Source organism: Channa argus, chromosome 8 (genome assembly GCF_033026475.1).
Source record: "Channa argus isolate prfri chromosome 8, Channa argus male v1.0, whole genome shotgun sequence".
Taxonomy (NCBI): Eukaryota; Metazoa; Chordata; class Actinopteri; order Anabantiformes; family Channidae; genus Channa; species Channa argus.
This window is the reverse complement of record NC_090204.1, coordinates 920716-942255: the sequence shown is the minus strand read 5'-3', so window position 1 is coordinate 942255 and position 21540 is coordinate 920716. Positions and strand designations below refer to the sequence as shown.

Genomic DNA, 21540 nt, shown 5'->3' with positions numbered 1-21540 from the left:
AAAAAAAGAGTGAGGGGATGGGAGGGTTATCTCTTTGCCATATCTTCCCACACCATAAACAGTCCGCCTATCCTGCCTTGTTTCCGAAAAATAAGCTCCACAACAGGAGTGGCACTAAGGAACACTTAAGGCGGCCACTTTCCCAGACAGCACAGTGGGGAGATAACAAAGGCGGCTGCAGGAGTCAATAAAAAGGCCAGGAATAGCAAGAGGATATCGCTGAGAGAGGTAAACAACCCTGAAGAGAAAAATTTAAAGGGGGTATTTTTTAAGCTCTTGTCTGGCACGGCTTCTGAAGATTTTGTTCAGTTTGTGGGTAATTCAAATTCTCGGCAGAGCTTTCTAAAGCTTTTTGTATACAACACGTTGTTAACATACTCATCCCTGAACTGACTCTACACATAAGTACTGTGGTTTTTACAGTGTCTTATCAGTAATACACTTAAAGTCATTTTGGTTTGAAGAACAAGGATTATTTTTCACCCCCTTTTGTCAGTTTGGTTACTCATTAGAAAAATGTTTAGTGCATTTTGTAAGGTAAGGTGTAGATGGCAACAAGTGTACAATGGAAACGACCAGTCACATTGTTAAAGAAATCACACTTTTGGTGAAGCTCACTGCATTAAAAGGGCAAATACCTTTTTTAAATTATTACAATTTCTCCTATTAAAAGTGCATCTTTGTTAAATTGACATAAATTACTAATCTGGTGTCACAACTTATCTTTCCACCTCTGTATTAAGACATAAGTGTGTATTAAGACAACATTTTTAATGCACTTACTTTCTCTTCCAAATAATCACTTCAGATAATGAATTTAACGCAGGTTAAAAGCTGGATGTCATGTACAGTATGCTGTAATAGAAGTGACAAAGTGTTAAAGTAGTAATTAAAAGGTAGTGCAGCACATAAGACTGTGATTATATTATCAAGGCCTCATTAATTCCTGTAAACAAGTGTCCGATATTGTAAAGCTACTTCTTAGATTTCTTGTAATACCATATTACAACAGTCAAACTACACTGAACCAAATTATTTCTGGAATAACTGTTTGACTTTTTCCTGTTCCAGTATCCCAAAGGAATAATGATTTCTACCTTTCTGAAGCTAATTGGCTCCACAGCAGGATAGCTGGTATCATATCACTAGACAGTAAAATTTAAGCGAAAAATAAAACAATATCCAGTGCCGTTATTTTCCAAGTCTTCCAACCTTTAAACCAATGTAGGTTATTTATTCTTACAATCTTATGACCACGAGGTCATTTGTTCAAAGAAGGAGACAGATATCCGTAAATCTCAGACTTTCCCTCTCACACACATTTTTAAAAATTGTACTGATCCTGCTATTGTGGTCTGGTCGCACATATAATTTAGGAAAAAGAGCTACAGTCAAGTTTGTCAGGGTGAGACAGTGTCCAAAAATCATGATGTTCAATAAAGTGCCACAGCGCCAACAATGTGATGTCTGAGCAGACTGAGCTGAAGTATTGCAGTGTGCCTTGTGGATGACAGGAGCTGAATACGCGCTCTGTTGGGAGCACACAGACGACAGCATATGCATTCACTGAGGTGACAATTGGAGTAATGACAACTTATAATGCAAGCTGAATATATATTCTCACCACTTGCTCGGTGCCACACTGACATATTGTGCCATAAACCTGCTTATGTCATGGGACGGCCCTGACATACACATTCATTGAAAGTCTGTAACTGGATGCAAATTCTAGTTGCTGTTTGAAAGCCCATTTATATCTACCCCTTACAGATAAACTCGAAAACATTAAAGCGTGGGTTAAATGTGTTCAGTGTAACGTGAAGAAAATCCAAAGGCATCAGTCTGCACTGTGTAAAACAAGGTAATTCTTCCGTTCTGAAGCATTAAAAAGCACAAAGTGATAGTGAGGGAGACTTTTCATTTAGAAGTGGGTCTGGAAAAAATAGAAACAATGTTCCGCTTGCACGTGGTCTCTCCCCTGTCTTGTCTTTGTTTCTGTCACTCCCCACCTCTTCGTGCCTCTCTCCTTGCCGTGGGAAATGCGTGGCGGAGATGCGTCTCTTGTCATGCCATCCCACTTGGTAACAAAGCGTTGGTTTAAATGGTCTGACAGGTTGTGAAAATTTCATCAGTATGAGAAATGCCTGTTTTGCCCTCAACTTTCTGTTTACTGCTATCAATAATTTGTGAACAACAAACAGCAGATGTCTCACTCTCTATCAAAGGCTGTGTGTGTTTGTGTGTGTGTGAGTTTCTATTTGTTTGTGTTTATGTGGGCACAAAGTCTTGTGTTTGGACATCAGTGTGTGTCTATGAAATAGATGTGTGTGTTTGTATATGAAACAGATGCTGCGCAGTGCTGGAAGCAGACAAGGATGGACTCTGAACACTGGAGCTAATTGTAAATTAATCAATCTATTACCTTGGAGACTGAAGGAAAAAATTGTGTCAGACTTTTACTGTAATAAAAGGAGTATTATGGGCACATAGGCAGCTAGCTGCAGGGATCTATTGATGCATCTCAAAGGAAACAGTGAGCTCAAAAATTCAAAAAGTTCTAAGTCATCCAATGAGAAACATCATTTCTAATTTACATGTTCATTTCTAACTTCCCTGATGTGAACCAGTTTGGCTTCAAGTGGGGTCACTCCACAGAAACAGCTCTCCTGATTGTTGTGGAATGACAGGTCAGTCTTCTGTCTTAATTGTACTTGATCTATCTGCAGCCTTTGACACTGTAAACCATCAGATCCTCTTGTCCAAACTCTCTTACTTACTTACTGGATCAGCTTCAGACTGGCTTCGTTCTTACCTAATGGGACGAACCTTCAAGGTATCCTGGCTGGGGCATATTTTTCATTCTTATATCCTCTCTACCGGTGTGCCGCAGGGGTCAGTTCTTGGTCCTCTTCTTTTTTCTTTCTATACTGAATCCCTGGGCTCCATCATTCACTCACATGGTCTTTCCTATCACTGCTACGCTGGTGACACACAGCTCTTCCTGTCCTTTCCACCAGACGACTCCATCTTTCATCGCGCATTTCTGCCTGTCTTTCAGACATCTCAGCCTGGATGACAGAAAGACTTCTTCAACTCAACTTCTCCAAGACCGAATTTTTTGTCTTCCCACCCAGACCTTCGATGCAACACAACATCAGCATCAACAATGGATCTACAGTGATTGTCCCCACTAAGTCGGACAAAAATCTGGGGGTCATCATCACGACCAACTGAGCTTTAAGGACCACATCTCCTCAGTCTCTAGGGCTTGCAGATTTGCCCTCTTCAACATCAGGAAGATCAGACCCTACATCACGGAATATAGCTGGCGCTGGTCAGATCTCGTCTTGATTACTGCAATGCTTTGTTGATGGGGTTACCGATATCCACAATCAAACCCTTGCAAGACGATCCAAAACGCAGCAGCTGGCCTCATTTTTAATCAGTCAAAAAAGACCTATGTCACACCACCCTCTACACTGGCTTCCTGTAGCTGCTCACATCAGATTCAAAGCTCTGTCTCTTACTAATAGGGTGGTTAACTCAACAGCCCACGCTTACCTCAACTCACTCATTCAAGCCAACAATCCTTCCTGTCCACTGTGGTCTGCCAGCACCGCACAGAAGACACCAAGCAAAAGCTTTTAGCGCACTGTTCCCATGATGGTGGAAGGAGCTACCAAACTCTGCACGCTCAGCAGACTCTCTCCCAATATTCAAAAAACTGCTGAAATCAGAACTCTTCCGCATCTTCCTATGCACTTAAATCTATATTTAAAAAAAAAAAAAAACTTCCTTTCTGCTCTTTCTCGCACCTCGTGCATCTCGGGAAATCTTAACACTTTTCGTATAGGACTTTGCTTTGACGTTTTCTCTTTGACTTAGATTTATGCTGCTTTGTACCTCACTTAATTCGCTTTGGATAAAAGCGACTAAATGTAAATGTAATTTGGATGGCAGATCAAGATGTTTATCTGTCACCACATGTCACTAGAAGAAAAGTCAGGGCTCACCATTTAGTCATCCAGATACATTAACCAGATACATTACCTAGACAATGAATGTCTGTACGCTGGGCTGGCAGGCAGAAAAGCTGCATCATCACTTTATGCTGCACTAGGAGGTGTCCTGCAACTAACTGGACAATCTGACCTTTCTGCAGAAAACTGCCATTTTTCTCCACCTTACAGTCCATTGGCATCCCCTCCCACAGCTTGCTAGCAGGTGGAGTATGAATGTTCTGTCAGCTTTAAATGATGGGATAGTAGCACCGGAACTTGTGGTAAAGTAGTAGTAGTAGTCAAGTTTCTGTAGTCACTAAACCTTTGGGGCTAAAGCACAGTTCTTCCCTTCAGAAAATAAGGTAAAGGGGTGACCTGCCAACAGTGCATAAATATCATAGAAATGTAAAAGAGTGGAGCCAAATGAATCCAAAAGAGCTGGTTCTGCAATGTGAATGACTTTTACCATTATTATTATCTATTATTCTGATGGCAACAGATAATATTCCCTGAATGATGTTTTATTAATAGTTTATGTTTCTATTTTGATCACATGTCACAGTAGGCCACGAAAGCATAAATTGGGCCAGAATGTGTAAATACCAGGCACTATCATTATTCTTATTACTTACACCTATATTTCTCTTACTGTCATGTGTAAACATAATTTCAGGTAAGAATAATTACAAACACCTCTACAATCTAATGCTGCTCTGTATGAAATACACAGTGCAGATCTGATGATATGCCAGCACAGATATAAGTTTATCTCATTCAGAGGACTGAGGTTTAATCCTCTGGTTGTGCCAGTTGAGGTATTGTGGGAGAGAAGAGCAGTTTAAAGCTTCAATCCCTGACCTATGACTCCCTCACTGAGGTACAGGTGCTGATTACACACCATGTGGTCAGCTGCGGGCAGCACACACACACAGGCAATTATACTTTACTCTGTGAAAACACACATAGTTGAACCAACACAGGGTGCATTAAAACACACAATTGTACACACACACACATACACAAATCACACATCACACCGTGAGCTGTAGGTGTCAAAGCAGGTACTGTTGAGTCCACTGACAGTCCAATAAATCTACTGTCAGAGGTCCTGAACTGTTCAGCAGGGCAAAGGGAAGCTGGAAGAATACCAAGAATGAGCACAGGGAAAGAAAAAGAGCAATGTTCTTTGAACCCTCAACAGAAAAACATTTTTTTTTTTTTTTTACTAGAATCAATGATCATAATATAAAAGACCAAACCAAACCTTGGATCTAAAATATAAATAAAATGTACATAAAAAAAAACTCCTGATTATTTTTTTCTAAAGCTACTCAAGGCATCATTATGACACTGTACACACTGCATTTAATTATCATTGCATAGCAGTATATTTTAAGCGTTGCTCATTAGAACTGCTTCACACAAACATCGTGATTGTATAGTGATCATTATAATCAGCTTCATGAGATAAACATAAACAGGGACCTGAATGCAACTGTATAATTAGGAACATTGAATTGAAATTAGCATCACTTTTTTTGCACTATAAGAAAGTGCCATATTACTAATGGCTTAAGAATTTCCCATGTGTCAAAAATACCAGAATCTATTACGCCATATACCAATTAATCATATCCAATTGTTTTTATGCCTGAACATAACCATAAGCGTGTGCCTAAAACAACTTTTCTTGTCTGTTTTTATATTGTAAACTATGACCAAATAGCTCCGAAACATATTATAGCACAAAAGACCTAGTAAGCTTATTAGCATGTAGAGCTGGTACCTACTGATCCATATCTGTGGTGCTGATAGCAAGGTTCAGCAGTAACTTATTATATGGTGTGTCCGGCCATTGCTGTCACAGTTACAAAATTACTGCTGAGGCACAATCTTAAGTTTTGGCACAAAAAATGAAATTAAAATAAAATACTGAAGTACAGTCACTGTTAATTTGGTTCTAGGAAACAAACTGCTGTCTCCCATTTCAGAGCCCTCCCCGTTGATGCTGAGCCATCCACCCCATCGTCTTCCCCAGGCAAACTCACTACAACAACTAGACGCCTTTCTATCAAGTGACTGGAAAGTTAAAGTGTAAACAGTAAAATCAGGTCTCATATCTAACAGTAAGGACATTAATAGCATGTACAGTATAATGGCAGGTTTTGGTGCATAGATGTGCAATATGCAGCGTGCAGGTATTTACATTTCCAGGTTGAGTTGAAGGACGGAAAAACTAAATAACAAGCTTTAGAAAGCTAAAGTGCTTTGCAGACCTAAGAGGAACTTCAGAGTTCATTGATAATTACCTGTCAGTCTGGTAGTGTTCAAGTTTTGATCTTTTAATAACATTGCAATGATCTCCATTTTGGAAGTGTTCTACTTTATACACATTTGATTGGTGCTCACCCACTGTAGCACAAAATCTGACTCAAGCTATTTGTCAAGTTCAGTAAAAACAGCACTAAAGTCCCCAGGGAGGTGTACATTTGCCTTTTTTTTTTGAGAAATTGTAATAGTATGTGGCATGTGAGTGGAAGGCAAGGACTTTGATGAAGCTGAAGGGCAAGACAGGGCAGAGTAGAAAAAAAATCATGATAAAACATCTCTATATCCTGCTGGGCAGATTGTGGAAGAGTCAGACAGGACTAGCCTCATAAAGATGAAAACTTTTAGTAATGAGGCAAGGAGAAGCACCTTAGGCCTTTCCACTTTGTAAATAAAGTGCAGCTCAGCTGAGTTTTGTGACAGCTTGTCTAACACCCACTTCCTGTTTGCGGCAGGTCTTTTCAACGCCAGCGAGGTGAAATTGCCTGGTTTTAGAGCACCACTTCTCAGTTTTTAAGAGAAATCTCAATTTTCCACCTGTCGGACTCTATTATTTATCCATTCACTTCTGACATGTCATTTTTTCCCCCCATTTTCTCACATTTTCATGCACAGAGGTGCAGGAGTGAATAGTGTGTGTACTTCTGTGGGTTTGGGTGTGTCTGAGTATGTGCAAGTCAACTTGGCAGTACAATCCTGGTTTGCAGCAGAACGCCACTTCTTGTCTGCAAACCCCTTTTTCCCAACACAGCACAAACATGTACAGTGCATGTGTGGTTGTTTGTGTCATTGTTTGAACCTTCCCAACCCAATTCCCAGTTTGTCTCAACATGTCCTATCAAGTTGCCATGCATCAAATGCACTTATATACTGAACTACATTGGTTCAGACGTCTCTGAAAACTATAAAGAATGAACAGAATCTGAGAGGCAGAATATCAATTAAACACCATATTGATTTTGTTTTTTACTTTAAACTGAATTTTTATTGCAGTTTGCTTCTGCTAACTGTTTAGGTGCTAGCAAAGATTAAGTCAATATAAACACTAAAAATTGGTTTAACATAATATATTGGCCCTGCAAATGTAAAAGCTTGTAAATCTTAAATACAAAACCGGGGTAACAGTTATTTTTTGAAGGGACAGAAAAAGAGAAACCAAACTCAAAACAGCTGAGATTCAGATGCAATCTACAAGTACCGACAGCATTAACTAATTATTTAAATAAAAAATAAAAATTATATGGTACAAAATGTACTATAAAATGTACAAAAATGATACAATTTACATACATAAAGTATGTAAATAAAATGTCAATCTGGGGAAGATATAAATTAACATATTTCTGTCATAGGGTTTTTTGTGTGTTTTCCTTAAATTCCAAAATAAACAGAAATATAGAAACATGACATGCACATTTAAAGTATGAAGCATTATGCTTTAAGATGAAAACAGAAAAAACAAATAGAAAAAAAAACGCAATAACATTGAAACAAATGCAAAATAGAATTATCTTCATACGTGGCCTCTACTTAAGATAACAAAACATGGACCCTACCAGCAGCAGCTTGGGTTAGAGTGGAGCATTATAAGGCTCCACATCTGGATTTCCTTGCTGTTGTGGCTGCAGGAGTACAACAAGCCCATAATTACTAAAGTTACTAAACGAAGCTTTTGTTATTTTTATTAGTCATGCTTGTGAAGGAAACAGAGATGGTGCAACCCAGCGCTGAAAAATGCAATTTGAAATGGAGAATGATGTGGACAACGCTGTTCTGAACTCAAAGACTAATGCAAGGTCGTGCACATTTTAACAGTGGAATTGAATAAATTGTTGCCATCCCAACATTGCAAATTTCTGAAAAGACTGAATAATGTTTAGCATTTAAATGCATGTCGTCACTGATGCAAAGGACAATTATTTTAATGTCCGTGGCACTGACAACACCAGCAAAGCCCTTTTGGTGGAATCCAATCTGCATCTTCCCTGTTTAAAAAAACAAAACAAAAAACACCAACTATTCCATATTTTTCCAAACAGGATGTTTTAAATGAGCTGTATATCATTACGTGTTGGAAACCCTCCATCTCTCCTGCACACGTCTCTATCTGAAGATCATCTCCTGGCAACTTCCAGCCAGTTGGACCCCCTTTTGAGCTTTCCTACATTTTGATGAATGTGAAAGTGATTTCAAAGTTAGCAATGTTGAAAAATGGCACCTACTACTACTCCTTACAACCAAAATTGAGTCACTCTGAGAATTTATGGCAAGTTAGAGTAATTTCCTACTCTGAGACACTTGATAAATGCAGGCCCAGGTCCACTTTTCTTCTAACACACTGCACTCTGCCAAGGAATGGCACCTGGTGGTCGCTATGACACACAGCAAAAAAACCCAAGCAAAGCTTTTCAGCTCAGTGGTCCCACAAAGGCAATGCTTTGTACATCACATGTAGGCCAAATGACAAAATGTCAATGTAGCTACTATGAATGTCCAAATTCTAATAAATCAAAAACTTGTCACGGTAAATTGCCCTGAACCAAAGTATCACAGTGCAGGATGAATGGAAGACCAAACAGAACAGCAAACAATGTCAAAAGCCTTAGGCCATAAGCTGCTGAGGCTGGAAAAGAATGAATGTCTCATTTATGTATTCAAAGAGTAATAAAAGAAAAGAGCCTTAATGGATCTTTCCAGCAGTGTGTCGTATTGCTCCTATCAAGGTAACACCAGGGGCCATTGAGCATGAAGGTCACAACACAATAGAGGATGTGACGTTTGCATCACACTGTGCTGAATTTTTGTTTTCGTGTGCTGTGTTGTGAGGAACCCCTGCTTTTCTGTTGGTGAGTTGAAGGCTGTGTTTTGACTTTCTGTCATAATTTTGTCAAATGTCCTCAATGCTGCTGCCGTAGTAGGTTAGTAGAGGAGTGCTGCCTTATGTTTGCACGATCACCATTAAATTTGAATGACTCAAAGTACTTTTTAGCCGAACAAAAGATATGCAAGTAACCCATTGTACCAACCGTAGCCGGCTGAGCATGTACCTCACAAGAGTGTGCCGTCATCAGCAGCATGACACAAGTTCACAGGATGGAAAGCTATGCATGCAACTATGATCAGTTCTCCGCATGTTGATTTGGCATAGTTTTTACGTCAGATGCCCTTCCTGACACAACTCTCCCCAATTTCTACCAGGCTTGGAACCGGCTCTGCAAGGCTGGGGCTGGTAAGGGTTCAGTGTCTTGCCCAGGGACACTTCGACATGTGGTTGGGAGGAGTGGGCGTGAACCTCCGACCCTATGGGCGTCCACTCTACCAACTGAGCCACTCCTCATTGGGCTTCTATATTATGCCATATTAGGTTGATTAACTCAGACACGTGCAGAAGCTGGTCACACAGTGCTACACGGGAGAATTGCATGTTAGATTCCTTGTGCACAAAAACTGTAAGAAACAACAAGGTGAAAGTTATAAAAGATCTTCTTCGGTTTACACATACAGCAACCTCAACTATGTAGGAATATATAACACAGCTAGGCACAAGTGCACCCACACATGTGCTCACACAGTTAGCATGACTCTGGAGCTGTCATTACCATCACTGGGTTTATTTATGATTCTCTTCTCAATGGTTGAAAAAAAATATATATATAGCTGCTTTTCATGAAGGCTCTGTAATGGATTCTTAATGGATTTGTCAAATTGACCGAGAAGAAGAGGAAATGCTTGAAGGGAAGGAAATGGACACAAAGTGGTCTTTGATCACTGCATGTGTGTTAGAGTGATGCATTTGTAATGTTTATTTGTATGTACACCAGGTCCTGGCTTGTTTTGCTCAAGCTTCATGTTATGCATGTTAAAAGCATTTGATGTGTCCTAATTTGTCAGAAGCCATTGTAAGCAGTTTTCTTCAAGAGAACATGAAAACAAGAGAAAAACTGAAGTAGTTCATCACTTGTTATTTGGTGAATTCTCACTGCTACCTTAAAATGAACATACAAAAAAGAACAGGGTTTCTCTTAAAAATGGCATTTCTAAGTTTTTAATTTGCTAGAATTTCTGGTTAAAATAGATGAAAGACCACTTCACAACTTGTGACAGCCTATTTCGTGTCAGGACATGTTGTCACACATGACAGTGAATCCTGTCACACTGAGAAGTGTGTTGTATTTGCAGACAGTTCAATTCCCTTTGAAATATCATTAAATGCTTCATGTCAGAAAATGACAACCAACATACAAAAAGTATCATGTCAAACTTACTGAAACATAAAAAAGCAAATGTGTTTCTTACTAAGTAAAGCTTTAGGGGAACTACTGCTTATGTGTATTTTTTAAAGGAGTAATTTGTGAGTCAGCATCACTTTACCAGGTAGTTTGTCACGCAGTCTGGATGGTCCATTCTTGACATCAGGAATCAAATGAAAAATAAAAAAGACAACCTGGTCCCGTTTATACAAGAAATTTAAGAGCTGTGAATTTGGGCTTCTTTGGAATTTTTAGAAGCATCAATGGGGGAATGTGTCTGTTTTTCAAAGCGTTGTAACCAGTAGAAATAACTGTCGCCACGTTTTCTATTTGCACGTGTCGCAAAACTGATACGCTCCTACTTGAATAGTGTCTCGCTCCACCACTGTAACCGGTCACTTTTACTGGCACTGGTTGTTTTTTTGTTCCGCAGGGTGGCGTGTAATTACAGTATAACTCCCATAGGTGGTGCTCAGCTGACACTAGTGATGATACACTAAAAAACGTTCCTAATCTTTTTAACGGCTCGTGGGTAGTGACAAAGGGACCAAATTCCTACTTTTTTATTGTTGTGCCCAGCTTTTATTACCTTTCTCTCCACCCTACTGCAATAACTGTGAGAACCAGCCAGTCACAAAAGGAAGATGTTGTTCAATAATACCCACAGATTCTTAAAAGACAGTAAGCACTATTCAGTTGCCCCCTCCCCACTGGCTAATTTTAAGATTAATTTCTGCTTTTCACATCTGTTCTAAAACACAAATAACCAGGTCACACACATCACACCTCCACACAACCCTGCAAGAAGGATTTGATGTGAATGCAACTGAAGCACATATTTCGGATCTGTGGCCTCTTTTCCCTACAGATCTTTTGAATAGCTCTGGGAAAGAAACAGAACCATAAGAGCTCGCTGTCCCTAAAGAGTTAGAAGTTCCGTCTTTAGCTTACACGCAGCTGAGCAGCACACGGCCCAATCACTTTATTACTGTTTATTTAAAAGAGCCAACCACCTAAAAATTTACATTTTTAGCAACTAAATATGTTTCATATGGGACATTTCTGTTGTTTGGATTATGTTTTTTCTACACAAACAAAATAGTAATAATGTGAGTTAAGATAGATTGTTAATGGGTCGCATGTGGGACTTCCAATGACCATCATCTCTGAACTGTCCATCCCAAGTCATAGACAGACTTAGACAAAAGAGACAAGTTAGAATTTTGCTACAGTACTGCAATGATAAGAAATGTTGTCAGATAGTTCACACAATTAACAATCAATCCTCTGCATCCAGAAATCTACAGTAGAGAGGGAACTAGAAAATGGTAAAAAGAAAAACTCGAAGTTGGATTTAATGATTCTGGTTCAAGGCTGAAACACACTGGATTCCTGAGATCCCATGCCACTGGATCCAATGCCACCAATAGGAAACCACAAGCATACCACAATAAAAAAAAGTAGAAAACTTTCAAAAGTAACAGAAACTGACTCGTAAAGGAGAAAAATACAGTACCAGAATCTAACAAAAATAACTTGACCAATAACTTGGAACTATATGCAAAAAGGGGAAAACAGACACTAGATGGAAATGGTAAACCTAAGAATCTGAAAGGATTGTGGTAACTAAACTAAGGAAACAGGAGCATGGGCATGAATGAAGTTAACTAGAGAACAGCATGAGAGACTACTAGTGAAACTAAACACAGTCCTAGAGAAAAACACATGATGCATACACAGAGAAAGCTACAGTGCAGATATTAACAAAAACCAGGAATTGTAAAATACACAGGGTTCAAAGTTGGAGAGATGTTAACCATAACCAAGTGGGGGTATGCACAAATCAATCAAGATTAATTGAAATGGTAAACTAAACGTACTAAATAATTTGTCAAAAACTGTTCTCTACTCATGTCAACACACCAGGTAAGTTACTTGGAATACTGTCAAAAAGGCTGTTTTTCAGGGCTGAAGTTTTTTCTAATTAGTGATGTTAGAAATCCCAATGGGATTTAGAATGAGGTTTTTTTTTACTTCTGAAGCAAAACACATAGTTGTGGTTTCACTTTGGCTCTCTGTGCAACTACAGTGAAAACATGATTACATTTTTGTAGGGCATGTTATAACCAATGCATCATATTAGAATGAAACATATTTTTTCAATGAAGGAATAAATGCAAAAATTTGCAGTTATCAACATGCGCTTATTATGTTAAAGCATCATGAAATGTCTGGCTATAATTTTAGTTCCTACAGATGTGATTGGAGTTTAGTTATATAGGAATGTGAGTGTAGGAGCCAGGGTTGGATCATTCACCCCTGGTAAAAAAAAGTACTAATGGGCCTGTTTTGAACAATTTTGAACATGGCAAAAATTTGGTCATTAAGTCAGATTTTTATTAAACTTCTAGCTCCAAAGAATATGTGATTTTGAAGGAAAACACTTTCCAGTATGTTATTATTTACCAGTTGTACTTGTAAAAGGTGGCAACCACTGTGTAACGATGTCAATTAACAATAGATGTCAAACATAATTACGTGTGTTTTTATTGCATGAAACGTTTAGAATCATGACCTGTGATTTACTGCTCCAACCAAATCAACGTAAAAGCAGACTTTTACTTGGGCCTTAGATGCCAACTTTGCTCTTCACTCCACAGTAGCTTCCATTTTTTAAAACTGTTTAAGGACAAGAGTATTTTGATGATAGGGGAAAAAAAATGAATAAAATATTACAGTCTAATCCCAAAGTTCTAATTAAGGGGGTGTGGTTGTCGCTCAGAACAAAGAGGAAAATTTAGTTGCAGCTATAAAACAGCTGACCTTCTACTCAGCTGAAAATCAATATGAATTTCAAAAGGTTGATGTTTCTTTTATACTAGTCTTCTTCCTCCTATGACACATTCATAACAGCTTTGTTCATTGCTGCTATTTGGAGGTTTCATTCATAGTGAATGGCAGCCTGTCACACTTGTGTTTGAATGTGTTTGTGTGTTTGTGTGTGTGTGTGTTTGCCTGTTTCTGAAATCAGGAATATAAAGTAAAGACACTATACCATGCAATGTTTTTATCATATGCATGTAGTTTCATTCATTTCACCTTGGTCTAACATTAACAAGGGGCATTATACGGCATTGTGATGTTGGTTAGCTACACTGAGGAGTATTATACAAAAGCTGAATGCACTGTATAGGAGAAATTACTCAAATAAACAAATCCTAGTGTCTCAGTCTTTACTGTATACTTTGTTGCAAGACTTTTCTGTGACACTGAATGCTTCCCTATACTTTGTTTGTCATCTCCTCACTTTCAGGTAGACCTAGAAACTCTTTCCAGCCCATTCTTATTCTCGAGGCATTTACATTTAGTCATTTAGCAGACGCTTTTATGAAAAGCGACTTACAAGTCAGGTACAAGGCAAGCAAGAACACAAAAAACACAAAACACAAAAAGTGTTTACGTTCCACGTGGTGCAAGTGCAAGAAAGCGCAAAAAGGAAGTTTTGTTTTTCTATTTTTACCAGATTTAAGTGCATAGGAAGGTGCAGAAGAGTTCTGTTTTTAGCAGGTTTTTGAATATTGGGAGTGAGGCACCTGAGCGTGCAGAGTTTGGTAGCTAGTTCCAACATCGCGGGATCACTGAGCTGAAGAGTTTTGCTTGGTGTCTTCTGTGTGGTGCTGGAACCACCAGACATCATTTGTTGGGCAGACCACATCTGACGGAAGGATTGTAGACCTAAATGAGGGAGTTGAGGTAAGCAGGAGCTGTTGAGTTGATCACCCTGTAGGCAAGAGACAGAGCTTTGAACATGATGAAGACAGTGAGTGTGGAGATCTGAAGAGTGGTGTGACATGAGTCCTTTTTGGCCTTTTAAAAAATGAGGCATGCAGCCACATTTTGGATCATCTGTAAGGAATTTATTGTGCGTACCTATAACCCCACTAATGAGAAGAGATATGGCCATCGCCTGTACGAGTAGAGTTGTATATTTCTTAAGGTAGGGTCTGATCTTTCTGATGTTGTAGAGAGCAATTCTGCAAACCCTACAGCCTGAGGAGATGTGCTCCGTAAAGCTCAGTTTGTTGTTGATGATGACCCCCAGATTTCTGGCCAACTTAGTGGGGACAATCACTGCAGATCCAATGTTGATGCTGATGCTGACGTTTTGTTGAGTCGAAGGTCTGGCTGGAAAGACAAGAACGTCGGTCTTAGAGAGGTTAAGCTGAAGATGTCTCTTTCTCATCAAAGCAGAGATGTTGGAGAGACAGGCAAAAATGCATGATGAGACAGTGGAGTCATCGGGTGGAAAGGACAAGAAGAGGTGTGTGTCGTCAACATAGCAGTGATAGGAGAGCCTATGAGAGTTAGAAACGTGGCCATGCCAGGACACCTTGAAGGTTCATCCCGGTAAGTAAGACCGAAGCCAGGATAGAGCTGATCAACAGATGCCCAAGTCAGAGAGTGTGGGCAAGACGATCTGATGGTTCACAGTGTCAAAGACTGCAGATAGGTCGAGTAGGATTACTGACCTGAGAGAAGGCCTCTTAAGCAGTGGGGTAATCTAGGAGAGCTTAAGTGAGGTCAGAAAAATGCCTTTTGTGACAGATGTGTTGATGATTTGTGTATAAAGCTGTCATTGTGTATGAACAGCTGGCGTTAAAATGTGCAGCTGTGTCAAGATCTTCTGTTTGTAGCGCTTTGTTTTTTATGAAATTTGTCTTCTTACTTAACCTCACCCTGACGTTTTTGTAACTAACCCTTACTGTACTTGTTCCAAGGGCGTCAAATAGCGGCGCTCCTGGAACGTCCAATAGTAACCTGTCGCATCAATATTATACACCAAAGGATGTACAAAATGGCACAATTTGATGCCTTAGGATACATTAATATCTGATGCTGTGGGATGAGAATGTGTTGCTCTTTCCCATCCCCCATCAGGATCAACAATGCTGCCTAGAAGAGACATGGATGAACGAGGACCATCCCTTTTCCTGGACTTATCACACCCCTTTATTGTAGACCTGTTGGTGTTTTGATGGGCTGCAGCTGATTGCTCTGATCTGATTCATACTGTGACTAATCCTATATTTAGCTCAAATGTAATATCACTTTGAACTTTGGATTTTAATTTTTTGGCATTCACTGTTGGATCTGTGATAATCTAAGGTAAAAATAGGAAGTGTCCATCAAAACATTTTTGATCATTTTTATATTTTAACCTTCGTCATGGATAAGAGACTGTTCCAGCGTTTTAATTGAAGCTTCACAAAAGAGACCTGAGCTGCCTCAGAAGTAACAAAATCTCCGGCTTGAGTGGACTCAAAGACTGATAAATAACAATGAACATTTCTAAAGTTACAGTGAATATGTACTGTAACTCTGTGAATAATTTCTTTCATTTCCGCTGTCAGCAATGGCTCTAATGTGATTGATCAGGTGGTGTGTGGAATTTAACTTTATACTGGTACTTTTTAAATAGCATCTGGTTCATATCTCAGTTCAGCAGCTTGTCATATGAATGTTTCCATGCAATGACCAAAGCCATAAAAACAAATGCCATATTTAGAAGGAGCAGTAGCTTGATAAACTCACAATACCTTGGATTCCTAAATAAATGACTATGAATGAAGAAACTAATATATTAACTTCTACAATGTATAAAATGCTTTTGAGTCTGAGCAGCAATGTTACAAACTATAGTTTGATGGATCTGTTGACAATAGTATTCCTTCTTATAAATATGCTGAAGCTTGTGAAATTGTTGACAACAATTGTCAGCATGCAGAGACTATTCCAGTCACACCTTTACACCCGAAATTGTACAAATACAAACTCCAGAAGATACCTGGAGTTACCGCTGTCAGTCATCATCAGAAACGTACAGTAAGTCACTTCAGATTACAGAGGAAAGGACATTGACTTTAATCTGTAAAGTGCCCTGAGATGACTTTGTTGTGAATTGGCGCTATATAAATAAAGTTGAATTGAATTGAATTGAACATTATGGTCAAGCTCCATCAAAGATACCAGATTTAAGGAAGACCATTGGGAAGAAGAACATTCCACGAGGGCTAGATTCTTGTGAGTGTTTATGGGTTGGGAAATTAAGTTTAGCAGTTTATGCCATAACTTGGTTTACTACAACAATCAACAGTAATAAAAAATGGCTATTTATTGCATGAAAATGTTACTTAGTTGTCGCACTTTGCTTAAAAAGAAGGTAGGAATTTGAATTTACTTATGACAAATCCCACCTGTTAATTTAAAATATTCAGTCTGATTACATAATGAAGTCCTGTCCTATAGGTTCCATTTACATGTGTCAAATAAAATTTCCTTTTCCTGATAGTCTTCCTCACTGTCTCAATGGTGTGTTTGAAATTGTCCTGACAGTTAAGGAAACATGTCATTTCTATTGCTTTTCTCTGTATGTCTGCAAATTGCAGCCTTCAACACTATGAACTGCAGTCTAGAAGTAAAAAGGACCAAATGACACCTTAGTAAAACACACTCGACATGACCTTTATTTAACGGACAAACTGAGCTGCAGCCAGTGCTCACTTCCGACTCGAGCGAACACTGCTATACTGCACTCTGTGAATGTGTGTGTGAAAGTGTGTGTGTTTGGCTTGACAGTGGTGATGTTTGGAGCAAATTAATACAAATAATTGTTTTTTGGGTAAATTTGTGTGAGAAAATCTTTAGAAATAGCATGAGTTATTCATTTCATTACTTTAGAGTAACTTGCAGATGTTGGCAGTCAGCCTGTGACCTTTACGTCTTGTGAAGTTAGAGAGAGACAGAGTGTTGATGTGTGCACAGGAGATTTCTAGAGTGAGCATTTAAAGGGCCTCTTACAATATCACTTAATATGATTGTTGTTTCATCTTTAATTCCGGGTATATAAACGTTCACTTTATGTCTCTAATATGTACATTTGGGTAGAGATTTGCAGAAGTAAATGGTTCCAGGTAAAGATGTTATCCAATATAATATATATATAATATATATAATGTATATGTATATATAATATATATAATGTTATCCAATAGTCAAGGTTTATACTTAATACTTAATACTTAATCTGGTGCACATTCTCATCCCAGAGCGTCAGATGATGCTTTCTAAGTGTTAGAAATTGTGCCGCTTTGTTCATCCTTTGGTTTTACATATATTTGGCACTGCTATTGGATGTTCCAGGAACGCCACAGTTTGACGCCCTGGGAACAAGGACGTCCGGTATTGATGTTACAGCCACACTTTGGCGTAAGTAAGGAACACTGTTCTTGATTCTCAGTACAAGACACCTGCGATTGTGGTTTTATGTCACCTTTATAGCCTATAGCCTCAGCTTGCTTGGAAACTAGGTGAACATGACACAAAAAAAAGGACAGATACTGATCTCAACTTTGTCCAATTGAAAACCAAAAAAGGCAATTGTCAAGCTGGTACCATTCACTGGGCAAGTGGTATTGTGTTCAGCATATGTAAAAATGCATCATCATCATCATCATTTACAAATCAACACTGTTCCAAGTGACTAACAGGATGTCAATGCTAAAGGTACCAACTTTGAGCAATTTAAAATTTAGATACACACATTTTGCTCTGGGGTGGCATGGTGGTGAAGGTGCTAGCAAAATATGGTAAATGTAAATGTTCTGCACTTATATAGCACTTTTCTACCTATTGGCACTCAAAGCACTTTACACTGCGTCTTATTTACCCATTCACAATCACACACTCATACACTGATGGGGGAGCTACTATGCAGCTGGCCAACACTCACTGGGAGCAACTAAGTTGGGATTCAGTGTCTTGCTCTAGGACACTTCAACATGTGACCAGAGGAGCCAGGGATTGAACCAACAACTGCGAGATTGATGGACAACCGCTCTACCTTCCTGCGCCACAGTTGCCCCATATGTGCATCTAAATTTTAGTTTCTTCAAAGTAGCCACAGATACTTGTTTTATGTTGGATAGATGGCTATTTTGCTTTGTTTACATCACATGTTATACGATCACATATTTTATAAAACCACAGTAAGACAGTAAGAATAAGAAATTTTAGAATGGTTTTCACGTATCACATTGAGTCACAAAACAGTGTTTTCTCTACTAACTCTCAGGATCCTGCTTACCCTACGCTCTTCAGTGTTCTATATTTAACACATTTGATAAGGCATTTTTTTTCCAAATCAGCATGCAGAGGACACCAGGCTACATTGTGAATTAATGAGGAGGGTAGAGGTTAGCACAGTTGAATGGAGTTGCAGTTTGATAGCTGCCTGGTCACTATAATCACAGTACTCAGGTTGCAGTATGCAGATACAATAACCCTTCATCCAAAGCCCCAAAAACACACATCCAATTAAGTACACAAGCCTCAAATTTCAACATTCATTTAATTGCTCGTGCTTTTAAAGTCACTTTTATGCAAAGAAAAATAACTGTTCATCAAACAAACACTGAAAGGCCTATAATCCCAGACAAACAACTGCAAAAATATACTTTGACATGGAAAAAATAAATTAAAGGTGAAACATTTAATTTTATTTGTTTTTCCATGAACGTAACATTTAATGCACATTCAGGCAGTGCAAATATTAGTTCATCATTAGAAACAACAAAAATGGGAGTTTATTTAAAAAAAAAAAAGTTAATGTCAAAATTATATCATTGCATTATTAAATGATCTCCAATACTATGTATATCTTCCCTTTGTCTTTATAATCTCCTCTAACCTCTTTGGCTACACACTGAGCAGCATTAGCCCATTCTTCATGGCATAATTGTTCCAACTCCACCAGACTGCTACTGATGGCTGTCTGCCATCTACAGCCTTCCTCAAATCTATCCACAGGTTGTCATGTTTGTCATTGTCAGAAGTATTTATACACAAAGACCTAGCAGAATATACAGTGACTGTTTTGTGTTACATCGAATTCTGTGTAGACGACCCCATTGTCGTAACAAATATATTTGTTTCAAGCCCTCTATAGAAAAGCAACATTCATTTATCAGATCAGATCAGTTGACAAAGCAGTAGTGCTGCTAGATCTGAGATGAAAAAAGGCATCAAAGAGGTTAAGAAAGGCCACAAGTAAAAAGGTAGTTTTAACTCTAACAGAAACGCCCCCACTCATAACATTAACTGATAACACACACAATAACATACACACAAACACACACACAACCCTGGACTGTTTTTCACACATCCACACTGGAAAGCCACTTTATGCACATCTGTGCAATACTACATCCCAGTTAAATCTGAGCATTAGTTCTGATTTTGCTGCTATGTAACATATGCAGAACACTAATTAAAACTTTCTTTTTAATATACTTTTATATTTTATTACTGCAATGTCTGGAGCGACTGAAACAAAATTTTGTTCTGTTTGTTCACTGTAAGTGAGCAGTGTATTACAGTGAATAGTATAGTCCAGGTTTAAACTGCTGCTTTGCTTAGTTTTAGGTTTTAGGTCAACTGTAAGAGCCTGTGTTCCCCAATTCGCTGCTAACACCCACACTTGCAATGAAGGAACATGAAGTGAGGCACTTGGTGAGGTTAGTGATTCCAAGGAAGGCAGCCGGGCAGAGTGGAGTGACCAGTTAAGCACTCCGGACATGCACTGACCATCACTCAGGGGTATTCATGCACATTTTTAACACCTCGCTGGCACAAGCTGTGATTCAATCCTGCTCAGCAATTATTATACCAGTCCCCAAGAAGCCCCCACAGTGAATCTGAACAGCTACAGAACAGTTGCGCTGATGTCGGCCGTAAAGTGCTTCGAGGAACTGGTCCTGCTTCACATTAAGCTTAGCCTCCCACCTTTCTCTGTCCAACATCAACAGAGGCGCTCCGTGCCAGCAGGCAAGGCAGGCAACTGCTTGAGGCCCCCCAGTCCAGAAGGGGGACTGAGTCCAAAGTTTGCAATGACGCTATCAGTCCCAGACTCTCACTCGCCGCAAGTAGAGCATGTGTAAGAAAACAGGTCTAATGAAACAAAGTAAACTAGCTGGTAAAAATGAAGAGGAGTTATCATTCTGGAAGAGAAAAAAGCAAGATAGTGGTAAGTGGAGCAGTGCAGATAATAATAATTAAATAAAATACTAAATAGCATTACCTAAATGCTACAGTGTATTACTGTAAGTTGTTGGGCTATGTGCTGTGTGGTCTGGTCTGTAGTTTAATGTATTTTCCAAATCTTAATTTTTGATGCATACATTTTTGTCTAGGGCCCCAACAGAGTCTAGGATCTCCCCTGCACTTCAATACAAATACAGATGCCATAGCCTTGACCCACTACAGACTGCGCTGCACCAATTGGAAAACCAGAGCTACACAAGGATGCCCTTTGTCAATTTAAGCTCCACTTTCAATATGACCTGCTGGACTTAGACCAACGTGTTCTTGGATAAAAGGCTTCTCACAAATCACCCACAAAACTGGCTCTAAATCTCATCATACCATTATCATCAACAACTATTTGAACTGTTACCCTCTTGCTGATGTTACAGGGCTGTCAGAACATGAAGCACCAGAGACAAAGAGTTTTTTTCCTCACTGCCATCAGCAAACCGAACGAAAATGAACTAGTCAGTTACAACTACAAAGCTGCTCTTCCTGCACCTTCAGATGCTACTATTGATGACTATGACAAAAACGACTTTGTATTTAAAGGATTCACTGCCTCTTTCTTTTTATATGATGGTAGGAGGCTTTGTTTTAAAATCTACTGATATTGAGTTGCATTTATTCTTCCTTTCACTTCATGCAGAGCTTCAGTGGCTGATTAAGCCATACATCTCCTCATAGGCAGAGATAGTTTCTCGCCACAACTGCCTGTGTGAATTATGACCAAATACCTCAACTTCGGTCCCATCAGACCACATAATCTTATTTCAGAAATAATTTTTTTGTTCACATGCTCCTTAACCCACTCCAAGCAT

General features: G+C 39.0%; 1 protein-coding gene across 5 annotated transcripts in view; it reads right to left on the bottom strand.

The window, feature by feature from the left end:
- Window positions 1-21540, bottom strand: part of LOC137132113 (inactive N-acetylated-alpha-linked acidic dipeptidase-like protein 2) — a 457260-nt gene that overhangs the window by 426007 nt on the left and 9713 nt on the right. For 3 of the 5 annotated variants that reach the window (XM_067514226.1, XM_067514227.1, XM_067514230.1), the window contains exon 2: window positions 14173-14360. The exons of the other annotated variants lie outside the window; for them this stretch is intronic. In XM_067514226.1, the coding sequence (XP_067370327.1) occupies window positions 14173-14294 (122 nt within the window). In that variant the 5' untranslated portion in view covers window positions 14295-14360. The remainder of the gene's footprint in view (window positions 1-14172; window positions 14361-21540) is intronic. 5 annotated transcript variants of the gene reach the window in all.